The 26,811-nt window shown below is 42.0% G+C and overlaps 1 protein-coding gene and 2 non-coding genes across 3 annotated transcripts; all 3 read right to left on the reverse strand.

Annotated features, from left to right (window-relative positions):
- Positions 1-990: 990 nt before the first annotated feature.
- On the reverse strand, positions 991-1,064 carry trnat-agu. The gene has a single exon. It is a non-coding gene; the product is annotated as a tRNA-Thr (tRNA).
- A 2,598-nt stretch (positions 1,065-3,662) lies between these two features.
- Positions 3,663-3,736, reverse strand: trnat-agu. Its single transcript has one exon. It is a non-coding gene; the product is annotated as a tRNA-Thr (tRNA).
- Positions 3,737-9,557: 5,821 nt separating this feature from the next.
- Positions 9,558-26,811, reverse strand: crabp1a (cellular retinoic acid binding protein 1a). The gene is made up of 4 exons (XM_047595267.1): positions 26,510-26,811; positions 23,388-23,566; positions 12,457-12,570; positions 9,558-9,938 (listed from the first exon to the last, which is right to left on the reverse strand). Exons 1-4 carry the CDS (start codon positions 26,577-26,579, stop codon positions 9,888-9,890), a joined length of 414 nt encoding a protein of 137 aa, XP_047451223.1. The 5' UTR covers positions 26,580-26,811; the 3' UTR covers positions 9,558-9,887.

Genomic DNA, 26,811 nt, shown 5'->3' on the forward strand with positions numbered 1-26,811 from the left:
TAAACAATGAATCAGAGTTTACCTTCCTCACAAACGACCAATCGCCGTCAGCGGCGGCGGCGGCCATCTTTGTTTGTTATCACAATCACACACAGATGTGCTTGGCACGTTAGGGACAACAGAGACATCCCAGCGTTGGAATAAACACAAGCAGTCACGGCTTTTTCCAACGTCACATTTTAAGTTGGAGTTGTTACAGAGGTCAAACACGACTGGCAGCTGCACCACTAGAAGGAATCAGTCATTTTAACTGGACAATTCAGCCTCTTTCGGTCACTCATCTAGATCGTCTCAATTATATCTTGAGCAGTTATTGCTCTGCGCTTTTGGAAAGTGCTGACAACAATTTGGTTGCTGTGTTTTTTTAAATCATACTTTAACAATATGCTCATGAAACAGGATTTGAATGTCGTTCATTGAGGTATTAAATTAAATTAATGAATACAGGAGAAAGAAGAGTACAGTATTTTTGAACGGGGATCAGCAGGCTTTGGTACGAGCTCTTTTTAAAATGCCTCCATGAAATGATCTATTCCTTTAACATCCTGCAGAGGGAGATGTCACACCATCCACCTACCACGAGGGCGCCCTGTATCCTGCACATGCAGTATTGACTTAACATGGATTTACTGTTCTCCTCTAAAGACGCTTGGATTCATCACGGCTTTTGTCTTACTCTATTAGTTGATCAAAAAGAAAAAGTGTCTCAGCACCTACTGGTTTCTTCACTCTTTAATGTGCTCATCACAGATCGTCTAAAGCTCACACATATTCAGTTTAGTTCTGAATGGAGAAAAGCAGCAAACAGATACATTTATGAAGCAGAAACGCTCAGTCACAGACTGTGCAGCAGGTAGCGTACATACGTGGGAAAACTATAAATATATGGGTAGGTGTCTTATAGATCGGATGAGTTAAGGTAATAGCACTATACTGTAACTCAATATTATTATTTACTGGAATTGTAAGAACTTCGTGAAGTAAAGACAAAGGCACCACTGGGATTCGAACCCAGGATCTCCTGTTTACTAGACAGGCACTTTAACCAACTAAGCCACGGCGCCTATTGCTGGGTCAAAGTACCAATCAAATCATTCGGCCAGGCAAATAGATACATTTCTGAAGCAGAAACTAGTCTTATGAATTATTACATGGTGGTCAGTTTTTTATTAACTGATATTTAAATTTCCTTTTAATTATATCAAGTAGAAATATTTGTTTTCACACATTCTTTTCCCAGGTCAGCAAATCTGATGACCAACCACCATAAGAGACTAATGCAAACACTAAGGGAACAGTTGGGAGACAGATTTGTGCTTATGTCATCTCTCCGTAGGTCAGTGAATCATGTGTGAGTTAGGTTAAAGGGGATCATCACATGAGTGATGAACGTTACAGAAGCTAATGAGATGGTTTGGAAAAAGTCAGTTAGAGGGAACGTTTGTACTCTCATGTTGTCCAGACATTTGGTGAAATGTGTCAAATGAAAACCCACCAATGCCATAAAAATATCTGAGATATTAAATTAGTAACTTGTACAGTAATTTGTGCTCTTGTTCAAACAGAACACAAATTCATCTCACCGTGCCCTGACGTACGCCGCTTGCTTTCAGAATCACAAACAATGAAAGTTCGTGGAACTCGGTTTAGTCACAACTCCTGAAGGACGACAGAGTTCACAGTCCAGTCTGAGGACAGTGGAAATAAAGCCCGGGACAAAGCGTACACGCTCTAACACAGGTCAGTGTGTTCAAAGACAAAGGCCTGTATGGGTGGCCCCATATTTTAAACATGCGACACTGGACATGTCCCGGCATCTTTCAGATTGTTTCAGAATTCGCACACATCCACTCAAACACACAAAACCTTTGCCCACTTCGTCATGTTGGCACCGAGGCCCTGACGAGGAGGCACATGCCAGCAGGGCCCTCCATGCCTCCCACTGGTGCTCTAACAATGAGTTCCTCAAAGGCAGCACCAGCTAAGGGGATGCAGAGGCCTTTTCCTTCCCCAAAGCTCTTCTGCGTGATTACATCCTTGGAGTGCACACTCCTGAACTTTCAACAGCTTTCGGGTCCCTAATGTCGGCACTTCCGCAACTTCTGACTCAGAGAGTAAACCTATTATCACAACCACAGACCTGGTATTGTCCCTCAAGCTTGGAGGCCTTGGCACTCACAATCTGTGGCAATTAACTCACCGAGAGCGAGCGCGTCCATTTCTGCTCGTTACTCTTGCTCGCAGAGAGTCGTGGGTTTTAACAGTGCTTCAAAAAGCAACAGGCATTTTCGCTCTTTGACAGACCGCGGAGATTTCATAGGAACAAAGAGTCCGTGCGTCACAGAGGAGCAAACAGTCTTGGCAACCGTGATGGGAAGTTAACGGTGTCTGCATGATGGCAGGTTTTCGCAGTGCGTGCGCAACGCTTCAATTGCGTTCCTGAGCAAGAGCAGACTTTCCAAAACTTTGTGTGCTTTGAGGAGTGCTTCTGACATGGGTTATGGGGTTTAGCGCCCAGCGGATTAAAAGAATAAGAAGCATGAATCAGCGACGCTATTAATAACACAAAGTACTCATCGCTTTTCTCGCACAGACCATCCATCTCTCAACTTTGTGGGTGACTTCTCCCCGCTGCATCCCGAGGCTGTTGTGTATATGAGAGGATTTGTTTTCTGCATGGTGGTGGATGCGCCGCTGAGACGTCTGCTTTATGGGCTGATTTGTCTCAATGATGAGAAAGCTCTTCCCCGCAGGCTCTGCGCTCCTCTGTAAAAGGATTAGCAGAGTCTGGCTCCCTTACATAACCGCTGCACGCTCTTGTGCTGAACAGACGGTTTTACTTGCTCAGCTCCAGCAAATCCCACTGCCCCCAAAAAACTCAACAAACCTTCAGACATTCTCAGAACCATTTGGTAGACGTCAAACGAGGAAGGTCACCCAACGTAAACTGCTGCGCTCCGGACTGAGAGGCTCCCACAGCACCCTTCACCTGCCGTTCTGACGTCTTTCAAAGCTAAAGACCACATGCTGCAGTGCTGGTTCACACGTCGGCATTTCGAGACCATTATGACATCGTGGCTCTAAAGATAGAAATGTAGACACTGGTCCAATGCTTGGATGGGCTGCCTGGTGGTCGCACGTGGATGGATCCTACTGACTTCAGTGACCCCACGACTAGTTCCAGCAGCTAGTCAAGTTTTATTTCCTGTGAAATATCACAGTGTCCCTTCTACAAATGTGCCCAACTGCCCAGACGATGAATCTTACAGACTCTGGCAGGCTCTTGATTTTTCCTCCACTGCCTCTGTAAGGTTGATATATGCGGTTGATTCTGTTCAAAATTGCTACTGTTAGTTTGCCATGAAATGTGGCGCACGCAGGCATTTTCCTCGGGATGACCTCAGACTTATTTATCTAGTGCTGTGATTAGAAAAACGTTCGGAGTTGTCCAGGGCTGGATATGGTGAACCACGCCTACAGAGCTCCAGAACATTAGGAACTTAGCTCATGGTTTCATCATATCACTGCCATTTTATGAGCGGCCAGATCTTAGAATAATCACTGACTGTGCAGCAGCTGGCCTGGAAAACTGATAACATATGGATAGGTGTGTTATAGATTGGAGGTGTAAGATCTTCTTCAACTTTGAGAAATAAAGACAAAGGCACCACTGGGATTCGAACCCAGGATCTCCTGTTTACTAGACAGGCACTTTAACCAACTAAGCCATGGCGCCTCTGGCTTTGTTGAAGTATGTCATATCTTCGTTCTGGTAAGCTTAGTTTTAAGTTACCTTATTAGCCAGACCTGCCAGACCAATCAAATCACTCAGCCAGGCTTCATGAGGTGTTGTACAGAGGAGTAGCAGCTACATAGGCGTACATATCTCCCAAAAAATGGTTTAATAAGGAATCTGGACTTGAAGAGTTTCTTGAAGACGTTTCACCGCTCATCCAAGTAGCTTCTTCAGTTCTAAGGCACTGGTGGGAAGCTGAGGTTTAAATAGGAAAACTCTGTGGGTAAAACCATTCAGAAACCTCCCAACACATAGAAGGTAAGGAACAGAAAGTTTTGTTTTTACAAACACAGCACCACAACTAACACAAATGTGAGGAAGTGGCATGGAGGAGACAGGATGACTGCACCACACGCAGCTGGACATCCAGAACCTGTCGGACTGAGAGCTCGCTCAGCCGGAGGAAGATGTTTTAGCCAGAGGACTGAACTTTGCCGTAACACCAGAGCAAATTCAAGCTGTTGACCTCGTCACCACCACAGAATCGACTATAATGAACAACAAACTCACACAAGACAACTGGGACGACCATCCAGTTATGTGCAGAGGTGTTTTACTCTCTGTGTCATGAAACTCCAGTGAGAACCTAACTCATATACAGACACGAATTGTGTCTGAATGAGATTATATAGTGTTTCATATCCATAAATACATAGGGAAGGAGGACTGGGGCAAACAGACCCCCACACTCAACTATAGAACTATAGGTTTCTGCTGGGTTTTTACCTACAGATATTCCCATTAAAACCTCAAACTTCCCACCAGTTCCTTGAGGAAGCTATTGAGATAAGTGGTGAATCCAGGCTCTCCTGATTACTAGACAGATACTTTAACTAACTAAGCCACGGCTTAGAAAGATTGCTTCGAAATTCAACTTACACCCAGTTTCTACCAGTGGGTTTAGACTTAGAGCCTCTCTGTCAAGAACCACACAAAGTACCAGTACTGGCATCTCTCACAGGAGACAGGAAGTGGGCAGGAAGTCTACACTTGCATCTGAAGTCTTGATATTGACTTGATTATGTATGACACATGACATGTGATGATGTTACGATGGTTTCACTTTGAAATCATTTTGTTCACTCAAGCTATTATCTCAAAGGCATTTCCAGTGCGACATGTGTTTTGAATCGCAATAAAATCAGACACTGGGATTTAGATGCATGGCTGTATTACTCCACTCAAAACTAAATTACAATTAGGTGACATTTGCTAGTTAGCAGGAAAAACAATTGTCTAAATCATAATCCACTCCTGAAAAATTAAACATAGAATAGAATAGAATAGAATAGAATAGAATAGAATAGAATAGAATAGAATAGAATAGAATAGAAAAACCTTTATTTGTACCACAATAGGGAAATTTCCAAGCATGTGTGAAATAAATGAGTGTTGACCTAAAAGGTGCAGTGATGCAGAAATTCTCAATCAAGGTTCCTCTAGTGTCCTTGAATGCAGCTTTAGGCTTTAGGCTTCAGACTTTATTTGTCCAGGAAGGGAGATTTGTTTCCACTTGACTGTACACATATTCAACACAACAGAAAATTGGACATGACAAGAAAACAAGAAAAATAAAGTCATTGGGGTCTGTTATTTAGGGTCACTGTGGCTCTTTCCCCTGTGAGCTCATCGGAATTTAAAAGTCTGATATCTCCGACCTGATGGTAGTGGGATGAGGTGTTGGTTGAGTGGGTGCGTATTGTCCTGGTCTATTGAGACTGCAAATCATCTTATGGATCAATTGTTCAGTTGTACGAGGTTGGGTGTGGGAAAACCAAGGAAAAAGGAAGGAACAAGATGTGCTGTTAAAGAGAGTTTGTTCAGGTTGGTTTCCATTTTTTGCCAAAATGTGCAGAAAACAATAGCTTCTTGTAAGGAAGTCAGAAAATGACGTGTAATATGGCCGTTCTATTTAGAAAATTTACCACAGACATTACGACTGGTGTGATCCTGATGTTTTTTTTTCTTTACCATTATCTTCTTCTTCTTCTTCTTCTTCTTCTTCTTCTTCTTCTTCTTCTTCTTCTTCTTCTTCTTCTTCTTCTTCTTCTCCTCGTATCTGTGCAGGCAGAGCAGCAGAGTGCTCTGAATACGTGTCCCCTCCTGAGAAAACCTTTTATTGGGTCTTAAGCGTGACTAAATATATCACAAGATGAAAGTCACTGGGAACGTCAGTGGCACAAAGCACGCTAGGTAATTTAATGTGACAGCAGCCCCCAAACCATCACACACACATTTGGCTGAACTTGACCTTTTCCTACCTCCCTCTGTGTTCACATGCAACACATGTAAAGTTAGTGCTGCATGTTATACCTTCACTGCCAGAGTGGAGGGCTAGTCAGCGCCGTCCCTCCAGGGTTGAATACCAGAGCACTGATTTGCATGTTCTGATCATATCGAGGTCTATACAACATAACTGTACAACATCAAGAAGAGTCATGGCACAACAAAGTTAATATCTCTGTTCATCACCTCATATAAGGTTTGTAAATGGTTCATTAATTCATTTACAAACCTTTGTGTTATTGTATAGATGGATGCATTCACACGGGTTCCTTTAAAAATCAAGTTTTAATGGTTAGTAAGTAATTTCACACTTCTTTTGTTAAGTCTGGTTATGCATGTTAATGAACTGATTCGGTTCAGTTGTCTAGAAAGCCTCAAATGATCCAATCAGTCAGTTCTTTATCAGCCACATTAGCTGTGTGGCTCTAGTCAGGACAATTTGGACAATTTCTGTGACAGATTCTCCTTTTAATATAAAAAGTTTTGTTCTTGCTTTATTTCCTGTCTGTCTTTTCCCTCCAGTGTGATTATTTGATTGGTTTCTTCTTGTGTGCTCCTCCCTGAGTAGTCTCACCTGTAGGTCTTTAGCCTTAGTATATGCTGTACAGCTGTGTCTGTTCATTCAAATGTTCTCTTACTCTGGATATACCTGTTCACGTACCCTCATGATTCCTTGTGTTTTTGTTCCTCGCGTTTTTGACACAATGACATCACCCAAAACCCAGTAAAATCCCATCAGTCAGAGTCACACTAGAGTTAATTAAGAGCTGGTACCATGCTAAAATACTAAGATAAAATGCTGCACATGGAATATATGCAACAAAACGACACAATCCTCATTAGTATGTTCATGCAGACCCACAGCGAGCAGGGAACTGTAGGTTTTAAGTCTCTTTTGGACTCCTTTTTAATATTATTGTCACGGTTCCAAATCTCAGCAATTAGCTAGTATGATTACTAATGGGACTGCTGGCCAAACCAATTAGAGTTAAATCGTGGGAAAGTGTGCTCTATTTAGTCTGAAGTCTACTGTGTAGGAAATTCAACAAGCCTTTTTCAGCAAAACACCCAAAGCCACTCAGGTCCTGGGAGGAGCTGAACTGGAACACCAAGCGACGAAGAGGAGGGAAACTTTTCTGTAGGAAGTGGCACTGTACTGCAGTGTACTCACAGAGGGTCCACTGTTTGCCCATAGGAGAGCAGCAAGACGGGCCGAGGGGCCCCCTTCTTTACAAAATGGAGCAAAAACACAACAATCCCTTTATTCAGCTGTTTGGACCTGCCATCTGAACAGCAGCTCGTCATTAAATTAACATCACAGCAGGCGCGCGCCCTGGCCCTTGCTTCTCGGGGCATTGTGGTGCACTCAGAAGGAAACTCATTCTTTCAGGGGATACCAGGTCAAAAAGCAAGGGTGGCATCGGCTCGCCCTAGCAGTCTTTCTTGGCGATGAGAAATGGGAACATTCGCTGTGCTGCTGTGTTAGCCCTCGCAAGGCCGAGCGCTGAAAGGACAACCTTTTTAATCCCTGGCAGCCGTGAAGGACAAAGACAGATTTGCTTTTTGTTTTTGATGCTGTGCCACTTTCTAGCTATATCCTCCCCGAGGAGAGGACTGTAGCCGATGCCAAAGCCTCTGACCACTGGTGAGGCTGCGACACATTTTACTGCTGCGAGGCTGAGGCTGTGTTGGCTGTAGACTCATGTGTGGTGCACCTGCTCGGGGGAAGTGTCTTTGAATAAGTTCCCCAATGGTTTTTCAATAGAAAGATTTGTATGTTGGTAGTGCAAGGCCTGGCTCCGGCAGCCAACAATAAATTAGCTCCCGAGCAGCGCTGAAACACAGTTTGGACAAAACTAAAGCCGAACCGCTTTCAGCACAGACGCATTTAAAACCAAGATTTATAAGAAATGCAGCCACATCACAATCTACATAAACATTATCAGGTTTCATCACCCATTTGAAACAGTCGGGAAAAACACTCCAACCTGTGTGAAAGGGCTAATATATTTTAGTCAGACAGTTGCCTCAAGCTTTTTGGCTTAAAAACCTGTCTGGGAAAACACATTCAGATCACCAGAGGAGGAATGAGAATAGATGTACAAGAAGGACGATAAAGTTTAAACCAACAATAACGTATTTCTGATGCACCCAATATTCACTCTCTTTTAGCTCTGTTTTTGGTCTCCTCAAACTCATGCTCTTTAGCTTTTTAAATGACTTGCTTTGTCTGTCTGCATTTCCAAGAGCATGGTTCCTGCTGGAGCACGAAACAACTCTGTAAGTCCGTTGAGAGTGAGTGGATCAGTGACTTGTGCTGAGCAGCTCAACAATGAGCTCAATGCTACATATAGGCTTTAACGTCACTGCAGTGTAAATTATGGACATTGGGTGCAATGTTTGCTAAATCATGTTCCTCATTTTTACAAAATGTCCACCGTATGATTCATATTCGTGTCAGCTGTAAAAAAGATGGGAATGAAAGAGATCATCTTCCCTGTACTGTAGTCTATAAAATTGCGTTTAAAGTGAAATAATGACCTCATAATGTCCTCAAACTGATTGATGCCTGTGCTCCATCCAACCTTTCACTTAGACCTCAGGTTCAAACAAGACATTTAGCCTGCACTCCTGATTGTGAGCTAGGTACTGGATGATGCCAAGAACCCCAAGAACAACAACAACAAAAAAGCTACAATATTGCTCCTTTTCATTGTATTTGTATTTAAGGAGCTCTTTGTCTCTGAAAGTGATGGCTTTTGTGAAAAGACTGAAGCACAAGAGTGCAGATAGACCACAGACCAACAACACTGCCTCTACATAATGAGAAATGTTCTCATTTAACTTTTGACTGAATTCCAAAATACATTTTGCAAAAGAAGTGTCTCCACATAATTTCAAACCTGTTGCATAGAATGAAAGAACTTGTGTCGTCTGTCTCAAGTTGACTCAGTTGATGAAGATGCTCATGCAAACACAGTCTGTTCTTCTCTGGAAGGTTTGCAAAAAAAAGTAGAGCATGTAATAAATAATGGAACCGAATTGGGGACTAAAGCATGATGGGATGTAGAGTATTCAACCTGAGGATCTTTGCAAGAGGCAATTTAATTTTGAAACTCGGTGTGGTCAACATGTGCCACTGATACCACTGATGGATGTGTACAGATGTGATATTCCTGTACTTGTGACAACAACCAGGTGTTATATGATAAAGTTCTTCAACGCCATGCTTCCTCAGTCGAGGAGCCATATTAATCTAGTCCAGTTACTCTAATACTGATGAAACCACGGGCCTGCAAACATCACGTGATGATTTGCTCTGCTTTTAAGATAAACAAAGAAACTTCTGGAAATATTTGGTTTTCATTTAAAGATGCTCTGTGGAGCTTTCAACCACTAGGGGTGCTATAGAGTGACAGTCTATAGTGCATCCTATGTATAAATGAATTTAATGAAGAAACGGGCTGAGATGGCATGGTTTCAGTTTTTTATTTTTTCCTCTCGTCAAACATGAACACTTGATTGATGCAAACAATGACTAAGTGCTGTGTAAACAGCTGACACCAGGGTTGCAGACATAGACACTGAGATATCAAGCTACTGAACTGCAGACACAATACTCACTAGAAAGAACCAGGTTACAGACACAGTGCTATATATGTGGTTTCTGGAGACTACGCAGATAGATGCAGAGAGATTACACGTGACACTTTGCAAATGCGTTAGCGTGGCAGAATGTTGTTGGGTTCAGACGAGCGGCGGCCCAGCTGGATTCCCGCCTCGTCCCGATGAAGGTTGAAAGGTTTCACTCCCGCACATAAATCCGCGTGCACACAACGTCATCGGCCCCGAAAGTCTGGAGTAAACAAAAAGACAGTTTCAACCACATGATGGTGATTAGCCGTTTTAGCATTCACAGTGTAAAGTGTTTTACTTCCACATACACAGCGGGCCTGCAAAGAGAATGTGAATCTTAAACTCTGCCCACACAGCTCTGACACTGCTGATTTAGTCACTGATGTTTATGAAATACTGTGTGCATGAAATACTTTCACATATTTAATGTGACCAGACCACAACCCAACATCAAACATCAAAACCCTCAAACACTGATGTATGTGCCACAACATCACAATCTAGGTCATCCCACAGAATAATCATGATGAAACCCAAGGAAACTTTTCAGTGACGGATTTATGCACAGGCCCGAGCCCAGTCTTCTGATGTCTTCCTTTTTGATTTTATTTCAGGGTGATGCAGCTCGAGAAAAAAAAAAATCACACAACTTTTCCCTTAAAGTATTTTCAGACTAAACCAATTAAACGGATCATGCAAATCATATGGAAATGTGTCCCACTTACAGTGTGAACTGCCACACACAATCAGACCATCGCTTTATGATCGCTGGCCCTGCTTTGAGCTTTGAGCTAAAGCTCCGCGCCTGTTGGGTCGTCTCCGCGTCTGAGGCTTTTTTTTTTTTTTTTTGCAAACAGATATAATTCAGATTCAGACAATGTTGGACTTGGTGTTTCCAGATTCATGTGTCAGTGAGAAAAGAGGTTGTCTGGGACATCTGGAGATGCTGAAAGTCTTCCAAGATTTTAGTGATACTGTATTTATTTAATCAGCATCACATGCTGAGTAATTTGAAAATATGTTTTTTTTTATCTGTTAATGTTTTGTGCTGTGATGTTCAAGAGCTGTTGGTTTAGCACCAAACTGAATATAACTGAAGACAAGAAAATATTAGATTTCATATTTACACATACACGTATAAAATAGATTGATTGGCCAGTACGGTATATAACTCGATAACTCTTACTTTGAAAGTGATACAGACAGCATTAAGCCACACAGGGTCGAGTGTGTCGTCCACAAACTAGAGGGTCAATGGTTTGATCCCTGGCACATAGATCACATGCTCAAGTGTCCCTGAGACAGTGAGTAGCTCCCAGTGCTCGTCAGTGTCTTTGTGTGTGTGTCTGTGTGAATTAATGGGTAGATGTGTGTGTCTATAAAGTGCTCTGAGTACCAAAAAGTAGGAAGGCGCTATACATACTTAGAGAGAGACCATTTACTTTGAACGAGTTGATTTTATAGCATCACATGACTAAAATTTAATGAATGTCAATTTGTATTTGTATAGTTCATGATGGTTTTAAAAAAGGTGACGCACAAAAGGACACAGTCAAGCTGCTGTGGCATCAAAAGGTGTCTCAGGTGAAGCATGGCCAAGATTTACTGGTTAATGTTTCCATGGTAACAGCTGCTCGTCGCGCGCCCAGAGTCACAGACTAGGATGACTATGAATAAAGTATTCAGAACTGAGACTCTGCGGAGGGTGTGCTGTGGCTGTGGGACGGGATGAAGAGGGGACTGAGGTGAGAAAAGCCGAGAAACTCAGAAACCCGGCAACTGTCGCTGCTGTCGCAGCTCAGCCAGATCGATCCCCATCAGTGCATGAACGCTTCAGCTCCTCCAGGGCAGCGGGGCCTACGGTGTCACCAGAGGGTCAGGCGCTGCAACACATTCTGCTTTTATCGCCTAAACACCAGAGGACGATTTATACGCTCTGCCCTCACAGCTGGTCGGCCCTAACAACAAGGGGCTTCGAGAGACAAACCGTATAAGTGAAGGTTTGACTGAAGCTGCCCTCTTCGCTCTCAAACATCCTGTAATGCCATTTTCAGCATTTAAACCTTTTATATTGTTGTTAGTGACTCATGCCTTTTGGACAATCATCATATAAAATCTCTATGAACTATAAAGCTGAGCGTGGGAGTGTTGAAGGCTGGGAGGAGGAAGCCGCTGAGTCCCTGAGAACTGTTTGTCATTTACGTTGGCCTTAGACTTCTCCCCTGCATACGGTTAGAGCGGCTTTAGACCCAGTGACTCCTGCCCATATTAATCTGGTTAAATAATGGAGAAATTACTGCAGCATCAGTGTAGCAGCTCCTCTTGTTCCCCTCTCACATCTCTCCATGGGGTGGATGAAAGCTCTGTTACTTGAGCAACAGCCTCTCTCATTTCCTTTATGGATGAATCTCCAGGGTGACTTTATACACTCCCTGCCTTGTTTCATTAACTATTTCTCAAACCGAGGCGACTAACTGCTCCATCTTCATGCATCTAACGTCTTCTGGGTCTCCATGAGAACAAGCCTTGAAACAGGCAAATCATACAGATGAGCTACCGATCAGATCTCTAGACGCTTTCTTAAATCCTTTTTTTTTTTTTTTTTGTCTTCCTTGTCTTTGTTCATTCAGCCGGGCCAGATATTAGAATTCACCAGGCTGCTTCGGAGCTCTCGGAGAACGTTGCTATATCTGCTAAGATGCTTTGAGTGAGAAGATGAGTCATGGCTGTGCACTCACCAGTGTGAGCTCATCTCCGTTCAGCTCTCGGGTCCAGTAGGTTTTGGGGCCGTCGCCATTCACCAGGGTCTGCTGACAGTGAATCTTGTTCTCAGTCTCCCAGGTGGCGAGGCTCTGCAGGAGGAGGGACAACAGGGCGGGAAGGTCAGAAAACACGAGGATCTGCAAGACATGCCCTCACGTAACACTGTAAGGTGATGATTGGTTTGCTTTAACAACACACTCAGTTACAACTGTTTTGAGATCTGACACCACTTCTCAAAGCATATTTGCTACAAGTCAAAACAATCATACGAAGTTACTACTTTTTAGAATTGTTGTGTTTGACACATAGTGGGTGGCATGGTGCAGATCCCTGCAGATCACCTGTCCAGAAGAGTGACATTAATGTGCATGGTTTTGGAGTAGTGTAATTATTCAGTACAGTGCAACCTAACTTTAAATGTAAAGAGCAAAAAACAAATAATGTCATATGTCAGAAATCTCATTCTATAATGGATTCAGTAGAAAAAAAACACTAAATCATCTTTGCACTGTGATCAGACAGAATCTCCATCTCCGTGATAAATAAAATTACCTCAACGGGATTAGTCAGACTTTGTCTAATTTCTCTTGAAGGGACTGACTTAAATGGCCCCTCAGAGGGTTAAGAATTCATAAAAGTTCAGGACCATGGTCACCCTGTGGTGCTAATTCCTGCTAATGGAGTGGATCTATCATTATGGTCGACTCAGAGTCCATTAACTGCCCTCGTATTTCATTACCTCAACTGTCCACGGATCACAAAAGCCGTTCGGTTGACATTTTGAAAACTACGCTCGCTGAGATGGGAAGAAAGAAATCATGTATGTCAGGTAAACATGAAGTGGTGGTGATTTGTGCTGGTGTAAATATGGGAAACGGACTGGTTAAATTGTGTCTACTGGTAAAGGCATTATATCTAATTTCTTTAATCCACACTAAAGTTTAAAAATAAACTGGGTGTTGGAGGTGCTGTAGGTATATTCTCCTCAAATACAGTCTGGCTAGTTGTGTTCCCATCTTTCCAGTCTGCTTGCTATGCAAACAATCCTTCATATTTATAGGGATAATTAGACATTTTGGAAATACAGTTCATTCATTCATGTAAATACATATTTAGGTGCACTACAAATCCAAAGGTCACGAAGTTACTTGATCACAAACAATCTAGAGACACTGAAACTAAAAATGATCTGTTTTTTACCATTTACTACCATTCATATCTTTACAGAAATTAGGTCTCAACGTGTCCGTTGGAAGGGGCACAAATCGCTCTCTGTATTTAATAGACATGAATGGCTCGTGTCCATCTAAGTCCTTTCTTCACATTCTCTCTCTCCATGTTGCTGCCTGACTCTGATTATGTTTCCCACACTGCTGGAATTTGTCTGATCTCAAAGCATCCAGCTGTATTTTCATTTTCAACATAGCCTCTTAAGCCAGAGATCATGCGCCAAACCCTCATCAAAGCTGTCACAGTTTCATCCAACTCAATATTAACATCCAACTAAATTAAAGCTGGGCAGCCTCACCATGAAACCCATTGTTGGTTTCCTCAATATTATAATATAGCTGCGGTGTTGCTTGCACACTGTCTGTTTGATCGTTTGTACTGTTTTTTATTAACACACACCACTGTTCAGTTGTGGGTGAAGCAGCAGCCTCAGTTTCTCAGCAGCACATCTTAATCACCATATCAAAGGTAAGCCACCGTGGGTCCCTGCAGGCCGCCGTCCGAGGTCTATGCCAAGCTGAACAGCAGGGCTTTTCTACAGCTTCCCCTCTGAAATTTTTTTTTCTAATAAAGCCAGAGCCCTGAGAGTCAATTAGCTACGGCTTTATTTTAGCCCTAGCATCAGTCTCTGCCTCTGACACGGATGGATTTTTCTCAGCCACCGACAAATTCTCACACTTTTTTATCCACAGGGTATGTACACACACACACACACACACATACACACAGACACACACGCACACACACACACACACATTCAAGACCAAGACTAATTCATCCTGTTTCCACAGCATTTGTTTGACTGTTATCTTTTTCATTAGCTTCTTACTTACGTGAACACGGCCTTTGGCTCACGTTTGGCTTATCAGACGCAAACAGTGCGCGGAAGAGTAGGAGAACATCTAATTTCCTGCTTGGTTTAAAGTTTTTATGTTGGATTTCACAACATCTCTTCCAGGGCCTGAAATAACACTCTCTACTTTTTGGCTCACATCTTCCCACAGTTTGATCACGTTATCTCTCTAATGTCTGTGTTTGCTCATCTCAGTTACCAGTAGCTTTAGACTGTGAAGCTGTGGCTCTTTTTCAGTAAACTGACTGAATCAGATGTTACAGTTCTAGGTGGACATTTCACTCATGTCTTGGGTTCCATTAAAGAGAAGCATCTTCTAGTACAGGGGTCGGTAGCCTGCGGCTGTCTGTGTCAAGCGGTGCGGACTCGGAGCAAGGACGCTGATCAAAGTCGTTCACCTTTTCACGCTAACTGCCTCAGAATAGCAGCAACTTTTCACTCAACAGTGAACGAGCAAGAGCTACGCAACAACTGAATGACACTGAATGCCACACTGCTCATACTCATGGTTGTAACATCTATATACAGTCAATGTGTAACATCAACCAAAAACAATTAACTCTCACAGTGCATTGCAGCGCATACACTCCTTGCTATCCAGTATTTGATTCAAATGTATTTTATTTTAGTTTGTTACTTTTTTAAATATAATTCTTAATTTGAATTTATGGTGATCTTGTAACATTAAAATAAAATGTGTTTAATTTTTTGTCGCTCAAAATATACGTCACAAATGAAGATGGGCGACACCCGCTGGCAGGTCCAGCCCACTATTTACTGAATGCAGGTAAGTCAAACATGGATAAATCCATGGCCAGATATTAATACAATTCACGTAAATACAATTTAGTTTTTTTCTGTAGCATTTCTTTCATTTCATAAATGCAACACACTATAGTTTTTTATATATAAGCCTAGCATAGAAGTAAAAACAATATATGCAGTGTTTTCTTCATTTTAGATGTGAAGGGGGTTTTGTGGCTCCCAGTGTTTTCTTTTCTGTGGGAAACGGGTCCAAATGGCTCTTTGAGGGCTGAAGGTTGCTGACCCCTGGTCTAGTAGTTTCTGTTATTCCACAGCAATCACAACAGATATTTGTACATATTGAAGGGGAAATAGAGAAAAAGTTTAATTCACTCTTTAATGATCTTTTATTACCAAAAACGCTTTTCACATTTATGATCAATCACACCTGTAATAACTGCATGGTCAGTTGATGTGCCACACAAGAGAGTAACAGAGATTAATTTATTGGTAGTATGACAACTAAATGCACTTCATTTGAAATTAGTGCCATTTCTTTTTCTTTTGCTCAAAACAGATATTTTGACATACACTAGCAGTGTGTATTGATGATGGCTGCAGTCCATGCTCGTCCTCTGAGTCACTTATATTATTACTTCCATTAATTCTTTTCCGTGATGTGAATGTCAAATTGCCTGCAGTGAAAATTCACTAAGTGCTTATTGGGGAATTATAAGTTCCTCAGGGCATTTTTACTGTGTTGGAGGGTGTGTTTACCGCCGGTAGTGTTTATAACACTACCATTATCTAATAGAATTCCCTATCAACCAGGATTTAATTTTTAAATAGTCAGAAATTAAGAATGATGATCCATCAAGGTTTCACTACTATGTACAGAGCAGAGCCAGCATACGGCCAGAGTTTGTGACCTGGTCGGCTGGAATGAAAAAAACTGTCGACTATTCAATCAGTATGATTCAGGAGAGGCCAGCTCTGAACCACAGCCTGCATCTCTTTCTATTTCACCATTAGCCGGCCGTAGCCAGACTCAGTTATTGCTCTAATAGGAGTCTGGTAACACTTCACTGGGATCATATAATGGGGCGTGTCTCAACTGATACAGAGACAAAAATACGTCTGAACACAAATGGAAAGCCCCAAAACTCATCAGAAAGGACGTCTTGTTTGTCCTTTTTCTTTTTTTTTTCTTGTGTTTTCAGAAGCTTTATGTTGTCATAGTTTTCTTGTTGGAGTTTTACTGTCTTGCTTTGTGTCTTTTGTCGTCGTTTTCCATCAGCCCTTGAGTTTGAGTGTGTATATATATACATATATATATATATATATATATATATATATATTGTTTTTTTTTCCTGGTTCTGCCTCTCTCTGTGCCCTGCATTTCCATCTCACAACTCAGAACGTAACATTAATGGCTCTTAATTGTTCGTTCTTTAAAGTTACTTTGTCCATCACCGCAAGCCCACACAAACAATAAGCCCAGAACATGCAATATGTGCTAATGGGTCGATGGGTTTAGGTCTTGAAAGGAAAGCAATGGCGAGTTTAGGGACAAATGTATTCATGGGCTTATTTAAGATATCTAAGCAACTTTATCTGCGCTAAATATTCTTAAACTTTGTTAAAATCATGTATCTGATCCTGATCATCATCAACATGTGGAAAATACACACCAGAAACATTTTTCAATTGAAAAGTCTGTTGAAAGACGTGCTGTACAGAATAAGCTTGAGGATGTAAAGTCCAGATGATTTGGTCTTTACCCGCTAACTACCAGACCACATTTTAAACCTGTATCTGACTCTAAACGTTGAACTCAAATACAGGAAAACAAATACTGACTATGAATATTATATGGTGCCTTCACTGTATAATGGAAGTAATACAGAGGAATCGGTCTTTCCAGGCACCCGCATATTTGCCTGTTGTTTGCCGCGGGCCTGTTCCTGCCTCTCTGTGGTAAATGACGCACTGTCAAAAGAAGAGAAATCACACTTGAATCTCGAGCGCTCTGGTCTGAAAACACATCCTCATCTTAATCTGATCAAATCTATGCACCAAACTTCTCCAAAAAAAATACAGATCATAGTGACATCATTCATCAAAGTTGTAAATACACAATGCAAGAGTTTTTGTTGACCGTTATCTGTGACATGTGCTCTCCATGTCCGGACCCCGTGCCTCTGTGTAGCGTCGGAACTAAAAGTCATCTGTCTCTATGGCAACCAGCTGTTATTAGCATTTTTGCCTGGAAGTGACTTTGCTGTAATCTATAGCTGTTTTCAGATAAAAATGTTGCAGCACTGTATTATCCCTCAAAACTGATTTTTCACCAAAGTTCAGCCTCAGCTGCCACATTCACTTTTTTCCACTCAGTATTGAACACCTTCATCCATCAAAGCTAGTCTGCTGTCTGTGTCTCTTTCTTCTCCGTCGCTGTCAGTATACGCCTCATCACTTTCTCCCCCTGGAAGTGAGCTGAGGCCGTCTGATCGCGCTCGCACAGATTAGCTGGAGCTTTTTAACCTTGTGGCGGTGTTAATCAGCCCTTTGCTCTTCGCCAGGAACAGATCAGTGTGTAATCCCTTTAACCACGGGCGCAGCCAGACTTGGCCAAAACCCACTTAGGCCTTTTCTGCCAACCTGCTCCACCTGAGAGTACGCCAACCCCTCCTCCTCCTCCTCCTCCTCCTCATGGTCCTTTCGGTGCATGTGCCAGTGTCAGTGGGCGCTGCCTCCTGCAGGTTCAGCTCCAGTCGTGCGTAAGATTGCACACAAGACGACAATAAGCTTGTTGCTGACGACTACAGCCTCAATATTATCTTGTGACATAAATCCAGCTTGTTATAGCTAAATATAGAATATGAGCTTAGTAACATGCAATTTGGATTTAATTACGGGGCTTGTTTTAACTGAAAATACCTCTGTACGCAACCTGATAGTCCTACAACCAATCAGAGCCATTTACTTGGAAAGGGAGGTAGGGTTATGGCTACGGCTATGTAAATGATCTGTATGACTACGTTACTCTTCAGTCCATCACCACATAAAGCATGATCAAACATTTCGATTGGCCTGACAGAGTGAAATTTACCAAACAACAACAAAAAAGTCGCATTAGTGTACAAATTCTAAATTACGTCTTATTGTCTTATTTTAAAAGACTTGGAAACAAATAAGTTTACATTAAGCTAACAATAGCCTTCCTTAACCTGCACTCATCAGTTGTAGATGTTGTGCCTTTCAGCTCTGTGTTTTGGTTCAGTGGCTCATGAGTTCACTGTTCTGATTGAAATTCTCTACTCTCCTTTACCTCTTAGCAGCATTGAAAAAATACGCTGTACTCATCCAACAGCAACTGGCAGTTCAACACAAGGGCAGTTCAACTGCATTAGGGAAAATTAAATTTTTTGTTATTGGGTCATGGATAATAATAAAAAAAAAATAAAAAAACTAAAGGTTGAGGGCACGTACTGCAAAGATAATTTATTTTTCAAAAGTTTCTCTGTAACAGGTTTGTGTGATGTCATTATCGTAGCATACTTTCACTGACTAATCCATATTTATTATCAGTTTCCATCACCTCCTCCTCATCCTCATCATGATGTTGGCTCTTGATTTCCTCCTATGTTTTGTTCTGCCGCTGTTCTCTAGCTGCATCCCTTATATCTTCTTTTAGGAAGTCTTAGCTTTCATGCTGGTGCTCGGCAGTGAAACACGCGATTAGTTAATCCAAATTGAGAAAAGGACTGGCTGCACGCCAAAACTACACTCAAGACACTCTTTCTGAAATGCTGTTTTAATTTAATTCGCTGGGCTGGTGAATGCTCGGAAGGATGAACAGCATGGGCATGCGCCTCTTCAGACTCCTTCATCAGCCAGGACACAGGGGGGATCACAGGTTTAAAAGCTTCACACTCACCTTTTAACAATATGCAAACATGTTCGAACGCCCTCAGTTTGAAACAGCTGAATGTCTCTTCAACTGCATATTCATATTTTTTTTTAGTATTTCCTCCAATAGCCTAATGTGGAAGTCTATTGTATTATAAACACAACCATCAGTGACGCTGATGCCCAAACCCAAAAAGACAGTTGTGAGGATGTGTGATGGCAACTTGACTCGTGTCTCCCAGCGCAGAGGCTTCACGCGGAGAAAAGCCGCACTGAGATCCATCCAGCCCTGGCCAGTACCCAGCATGCCGCGGGGCTCAGACAGAAGGAGCCACGCTGTCTGGCTGGGACCCGAAATAGGTCATGGCTGCTCTCCCTGCCTGCAACATGTAGCTCAAACCATAAAGCAAAAGGTAAACACAAGAGATGGGTGTTTCATATTTTAGCCGGTAACCTCTGATTACAAGCATTTACAAATATTATAAGTGCAATTTTACTTTTTTTCTAGTAATATTGACCAAACTTTTATCTGTCGTACAGACATCCAGGAGGCATTGCGGTTTCAGGAAAGTATATATTCTGCCTCCAGTTCCTCCAGCATTAAGTTCACTTAATTTAGACCACACGTGCAATTATTCATTTTCTTTTTCCATGCGCAGCCTTTTCTTCTCCACGGGCATGAACAGCATGGATGGTAAATTGTCATTCAAACGTCTGGGAATAGAAGCAGACGACTGTCTCGTCTTCTGGGAGAGAAATGTAGGAATAAGATAGAAACCTAATTGCCCTTCGGGGATAAATAAAGTATTTTCTGATTCTGATTATGGATGTTTGCGTGGTCAGAGCAGTGAGAGATGCAGTGAAGACACGTCAGCATCTTAAACATGAACCAGCAACTTATGACATCCAGATATATGGATGACTAGTATAACAGCTGCCGAAAAACAAAGGTATGAAGGTATAAAGGTATAATGACATGTAGAAGAAGCTACACTATTGTTCCAGTGTAATAATGAATGGTGCAGTAACTTAATGATTATTTAACTTAATGAATAAATTCTGAATTCGACACTTTTTAATGAATTTAATGTTAAATCTAACAGCAACTAAAACATTTGGCTGGTTTTCCATTGTTCTTTAAGTTTTGTTGAAGTCCTCAGATGTTAAAGGCTCAATCTGTGAGTCTGAACCGATTCACCTCTACAGTTATAATCAGTTAAAATGACACGATGGAAACCACTGACAATCACTCCCAAAACTGATCGAGCTCTTGCTAACACTTCAAAACACCTAAATATAATAGTGTCTTCTGACAATCAGAGACAATACCAAAAAAAAAAGACTTATTCTATGATTATTATAGAGAATCTATAATTACAGACTGTTTTACTTCTTCATACCACTTCATACTGTGCTGTAAAATGAAGCTCCTTTAAAGAGTACTTCAGGTCTGCACTGATAAATCAACGCATGGGCGCTGTTTCTGAAAATGAGGTGTAGATTAATATTAATACTGGCCTCAACTTATGACAAAGATCTGCCTAAAACCCCACACTGATGCGGCCGCTATAGAGAAGCTTGACGAGCTCTACTGTCATCATCTCCCCATCTTACATCAGTTACGTAACTACACTGCAACGTGCTGCACACTCAGGTGGCTGAAGACACGGCAGCATAGCATCTCCCAGACGGCAAACTTTATTCTCTCCAAGGAAACGATGTCCACTTGTGGATGACAGTTATTGTTAGATACCGACTGAGACTTCAAATATGCAGAATATATTTTCCACAAAATACTGAGCGGTGGGTGGAAACGTTGTTACTGTTTCTGTGGGTGACTCTGGGACTTCATGATAAATACATAAAGCTCGGGTTTAATCTTGTCGCTTATTGCGATGACGGATCGCTGACGGTAACTTGCTGAGAAAATGTATACAGTGTGTTTATTCACTGTGCCCCTGCAGACACGATGATACGTGTGTGTCCAGCAAAGCAGATGATGATAAACAGATGTCGGCCTCTAGACGGTGAATGAGGTCTTGTTTAACTTATCGAATTTAGATCTTCTTTTTTTTCCCCGCATGTCATTCTACATTTTTCTCCTTTCAGCAGAACAGCACTGACTCCTTCATAAGCAGAATGCAGATGCTTAAATGTGTCCCTTCTGTCCTTATTTCACATTCACCTGAAGTATTTTTATGTCAAAACGCAACATGTTACTAACGCATGGAATATAATTAACGGTAAAAGCTCAACGCCTCTACTTGCAATAAATTATCATCATTATCCATGAAGTGTTGCACATAAAGTGATCTGGCGGATGCTATCAGGCTCAGCAATCTGTGCACTTTATCCACTTCAGCTAATTTTACAGGGCGCATATTTATCAAACAGATGACGTAAATGTCTGTTGCGATCACATCAGGAGGTGTCTCTGGTTTCTAAGAAACCGGTTTATTACAATTAAGAGAGGAGAACATGCTGTTATTCCAGGGTTTATCTACTGAGCAAAATCTCCCGTGTTTAATGGTTTGTGGTCTGTACACTTTCATCAGGACAAGTGACAATTAATCCATTCTAATATAACAGTCCAGCACTAAATCTTATCTTCTTATAATTGATTCAAATGACTGAAAAACAAGCCCATTCAGTCAGAGGCCAAATAACAGAAACACCACAAACTACATCCTGTAAATATAAGAATCCTGTTGAATCACCACCTGTCTGAGGCTGTTTCATCATAAACTAAAGATTTATAACAGTCATTTACTGCAGATTTACTGCAGGACGATTATATTTGTTTTAACTAGTGTACCTAATAAAGGTGTGTGTGTGTGTGTGTGTGTGTCTGCGCAGGAGCTCTGACTGTGGATGAGGATGAGAGAATCCACCCCGGGGTCTTTTAGAGGATCAGAGAGAAACCCTCACCCTTCCGAACTGCAGCTGTCCTTAATCTGTCTGCTCAGACGTGAGTGTGATACCAATAGATGAGGCGGCAAGGTGGCATTCATTTTTTATTTAAACCTTCAGAAACAATAGCATGTAGTCTTCAGTTAAATGTTTGGATTTAAGTGCCATTCAGGGGAAGATTTTTGACTTTGCCATCAACCAAACTGACGACCAGCACTGGTTTCTGATTGTCCGTTTGCTCGTCCTCACACTTCACGTTTAACACGCGCACAGACAGTGAACAGTGAAATGTTACTGTTAAAATAATATTTGTTAAATCCACCAGCAATAACCCCCCCAAAACACTGATCCCTGCTGAAAGGTTTTCATTGGTGGACTAATGAGAGGCCTTCCCTCTGATATGCTGCTGCTCATTTGTCAGTGTGTGAAAGGAGCAACTTGTGTTACTTCACATCACTGGGACACAAAGACGAGCCATTTGGCTCAGTAATAAACCAGTTTAATTGTGGTGGTTTTCCCTTGGTTCTGTTTTGCTCTGGTATTTCACATTGAAGTCACTGGCAACACTTTAGCAGTTATGAGCGCATGGGGACGGGGCGTTTTTGTCACCAACCGTGTGATATTAACGTGAACTGACTTAAAGTTTAATGCCACTCTAATACACCTGTTTGTTGAAGGCGTTACCACACGTGAAGCATAACCACCCCACCACCAACACTCAACCCTCAACAAACCACTCATTTCACTTATCCAGTAATTTAAGCATTCCCACTAAAATGTATGTATCTAAGATATGTACAGTAACCATAGGTTAATTTGATAGAGCACTACCTTATAGCAGTTCTCTCTTCATTTGTTGTCAGCAGTCACATTCAAATAAAAAAATATTATTTTAAAAAAGAAAAGACCTGTTGTATTATTGTGAAATAATGCAGTGCAGACTTTTATAGCATATTCTGCACTTACATTACATTACATTACATTACATTACAACCAAACCAAGATTCAGACTTGATGATTATTATCATATTTCACACATTTAAGAACCTGTTGACAGACTTGAGGTACGAGGAAAAAAGTGGACACTCAAAGCTGCAGGAACTATTGTAACAAGTCTAAATTAAAAACAAAATGTTCTGTATGACTTGGTGTTTGAGAGCTAAAACTAGCACATGTGAGTGTTAAAGCTTTCCTTTCTGCTCGTTTTGCTGCCTGACATTCAGACGGCCACATTAAAGGGTTTCTGCGTTGCTCTACCTTGCACTTTCGTCCGTCCACCGTCTCCTCATCGAACTCCTCACCGATGTGGAAGTTGATCTCGGTGGTGCGCACACTTGTGGACGTTTTGATGTAGAACTGCTCGCCGTCCTGACGGATCTCCACGTGGGGGTTGGAGGCCGCCGCCACAGCCACCTTCCTCAGCATGGCGTTCACTCCTGAGTGAGCAGCACAAGGGAGCAAACCGGGGTCAGTGGCACCATTTAACGAGATTAGTTACAGGTTAGTAACTACACATTACTGATGGTCGCCTATGGCCTGTCTGGCACTTTGCTGTTGTTGTTTTTTTTAAATTAGTTTTAATATTAGCTGAGTGAATCACAAAATATAGGTACAGACAAAATGAAGAAAATAGACTGATACTGAAAATTTGAGGCATTCAAGGAAAAACTGACAAAACTAAATCTACATCCATATGTCACAGATAAGAGAGACAGGAAATGTATAAAGCAAAAAAATGTAAAAATTAGTTTGACTGGTGCTGATGTTTACGACAAACCATCTCCCATTCTGCACTTGGCCGCACCCTTCAGTCCTCTCCAGGCCCTGGTGCCAGCTTCTATCAGCTCAGACCTTAAATACAGTGAGACGTGCTGCCTGTATTTGCCCTTTTTTTTTTTTTTGGTGCGTGTGTGCGTGTTTGAGCCTCCACTTTAACTTACATTTTAACCAGGAATGTCAGAAATGCATTTGTTTCAGAGTAAAAACACAATAAATGCTCTGTGGCTCTGACAAAAACCTCAACTATTTCTCAAAACCGGGAGAGATTTGCGGAATTTTGGCACTGGAGTCCATGTGAGGGATTACTGAGCTCCGTCTAGAAGGAAAAGAAACTGAGTCTCGAGGATGTCAGGGCAGGTCAGCGCTCGCTCACCGCTTTTGTCTTGTGGTTGCAAGAATGGTGATCCTGCGCGTGTCAACGCCGCGGTTTGTGACAAGTCTTTTGCATGACTTGTTTGGTTCTGCAAGGCCATCTGGCTTTTTGTCCTGCCAGCGTCCTGGATGTTTTATTTCTCAATGCCCTCTCACACCAATAGGCCAAAGGAGAGAATTCATGGAAATTTCACAACTTTACTAAGATTCCCGAAGTTGACTTAAAAAAAATAAAAATAAAAAATTGATTTTGAGACAAATTTTATCCCTAAATCACGAGGTCTTTCTTGGTTGACACCCAGGATTAAAAACATAATAATGCAACAGCTCACTCGACCCCACCCATCATCTGAGGGATCACGCCATGTGCTTTTATAGCATTAAATATGCATGAGCATCACTGAGCCAAGCCGTTCAGCCAAACCACTAAAAAGATGTTATTTTCTAAAAACCCAACTTGCATTGATTTCAGATTTTGATGCATTTTGTATAACTGGTCATTTGACTGCAATTAATATTACAAACAGGAATGCACGTTTTAAAAGGGTGAAGTGGAGGAGCGAAGACCCCACCCTGAAATATCAAGAAGGTCTGAAGTCTGTAGTTCCTCATAAAGTTTTTTTTTTTCTTCGTGCACTGATGTAAAGTTTCTCTTCCTGACCCCTAAACTGTAACATCAATTTGTATTTTGTGTTTCGTCGGTTAAACCGTGCACCGTGTAATTCTTTGATCGAATCCAGACACACATGCCGGCTCTCAGTTAGAGAACGGCCTGATCCCTTCCTACAGCTCTGTTCACGCTGCATGGTGCTCTGCAATCTGCACTCCGGACGTAACGATCCCCTGCTACTGTAGGGGAACCTTCCACTCAACATGTGATCGTAAGGATGTTAATGGGATGTGGCGTCCGTGCGGCACTGGGATCCACATTAGTTTCCCGTCAGAGCTCTCTCATTGACCCGGCCCTTATGTAAGAGCTAAATGGTGATCCGACCGGGCAGATGCGGTTGATGTGTTCGTGACTCGATGAGGCCCTCAGCGAATGATTTCGTCTATGAAATCTTGATGAGAGTTTCTTCAGAGTTTCTTCAAAATCGCCCAAAACAACTTCAGAACTTTAATTTTAATAAAGTTATACGAGCTGCCAAAGTAAACTGGATTTTGGATGGACGTTGAGAGCTTTTTCAAACTCCCCGGGTAATTCGGTAGCACTGGATTTATCATTGTTCATGCTGTCAACAAATCAGCTGAAAACCAAAACCAACATTGTGGCAGTGAGTTGATTTCCATGCTCTGAACCCAAAGCTTTACAAGAAGCTTCATATCTAATCACTTAAATTGTTGAAACAATGCTCTATGGATTTTTTCGTCGGCTAGTTTGATGCTGCAGAGACATCTCACTTGATGTGTTTAAATAGCTTTTGGACAGAAAATTAAAATCTATATCTAAATTCTCGCTTTTGTTGTTGGGATTTAATATCTGCAAAAAACTGTTGAACTCACGTGATACACTGTTGCACAAATCGTTTCAACTTCACTAAACACAAAACTTCTCCAGTGCATTTTTGTCCTAAATTGGAGTATTATTGCCTAAACAGTAGGGATTGTAATACAGTTTGTCGTCAGTAGTTCCCTCTGTGTACTCACAGTGGGACTTCTCCCTGAAGATTTCTGCATTATTCTAAAGGCACCGGGGCTTTTGCAGAGCCCTGCCTGTTCCAGCGGTCCCAGCGTGACGAAACGCCGCCGCACAATTGAGTGACCCAGTTAAACTGGTCTAAATCTAAACCATCACAGCCATCAGTTAAGGCTAAGAAGGGTGACAAAGACTGGAAAAAGACAGGAGACAGGGGAACAACACTGGGCTCCAGAGACCTCCCCTGGCATTGCTAATGCATGCCCTACTTAAATGCTTGAACATGAATAAACCCCCCCGCCCACCCCTCCTCATCATGTAACAATACCACGTCTGTTTAGGCTGGAATTTAGCATCCACTGTTTCTTATCTCCTGTAGGGGCGAGGGGTTTCCCTTTGGCAGCATCTCCTCGATCTCTGCCTCCCGTTCCCAAGGATCTTTCCCAACAATATGATGTTGTTGGAAGTCAGACGTGCCATTCCAAAAAAGAATAAGGGGAGCCTTTCTCTGCATGGACTTGATGGATAGTCAGCCTCATGCAGGGATATAGCTCTGACTATAAAAGGGGGAATGGGAGAGAAGAGGGCTTACCCAGGGCTTTGAGAAGTTCATCAAAATTCTCACTCTTCTTCATCTTCCAGGTGCCGGCAAAGTTAGGCATGTCTGCTGAGACTGAGTGCGAGGGCTGCAGAAGGAACCTGTTCCACGCTCGGATGTCTCTCTCCCTCTCTCTCTCCTCTCCTCTGTCTCCTCTCTTTGACTCTTCCTCACCCTCCTCCTCCTTCACTGTGCTCCTCTGGGCTCAGCCTCCCGTTCACACTGTTAAACCCAAGTGTGTTTTTTTTTTTTTTTTTGGATTCGGACGGACGCTCGCTCACACTCTGCCACCTCTT

This window comes from Mugil cephalus, chromosome 10 (assembly GCF_022458985.1).
Source record: "Mugil cephalus isolate CIBA_MC_2020 chromosome 10, CIBA_Mcephalus_1.1, whole genome shotgun sequence".
NCBI classification, from domain to species: domain Eukaryota; kingdom Metazoa; phylum Chordata; class Actinopteri; order Mugiliformes; family Mugilidae; genus Mugil; species Mugil cephalus.

Bases quoted from the DNA above. Each gene is read 5' to 3' on its own strand.
- crabp1a (XM_047595267.1), bottom strand. From the start codon at position 26,579: ATGCCTAACTTTGCCGGCACCTGGAAGATGAAGAAGAGTGAGAATTTT. The intron at 12,571-23,387 runs GTAGAGCAACGC...CTCCTCCTGCAG, and splicing joins TGGACGGACGAAAGTGCAAG to AGCCTCGCCACCTGGGAGAC. The intron at 9,939-12,456 runs GTGAGTGCACAG...TGTTTACTCCAG, and splicing joins ACGGAGATGAGCTCACACTG to ACTTTCGGGGCCGATGACGT.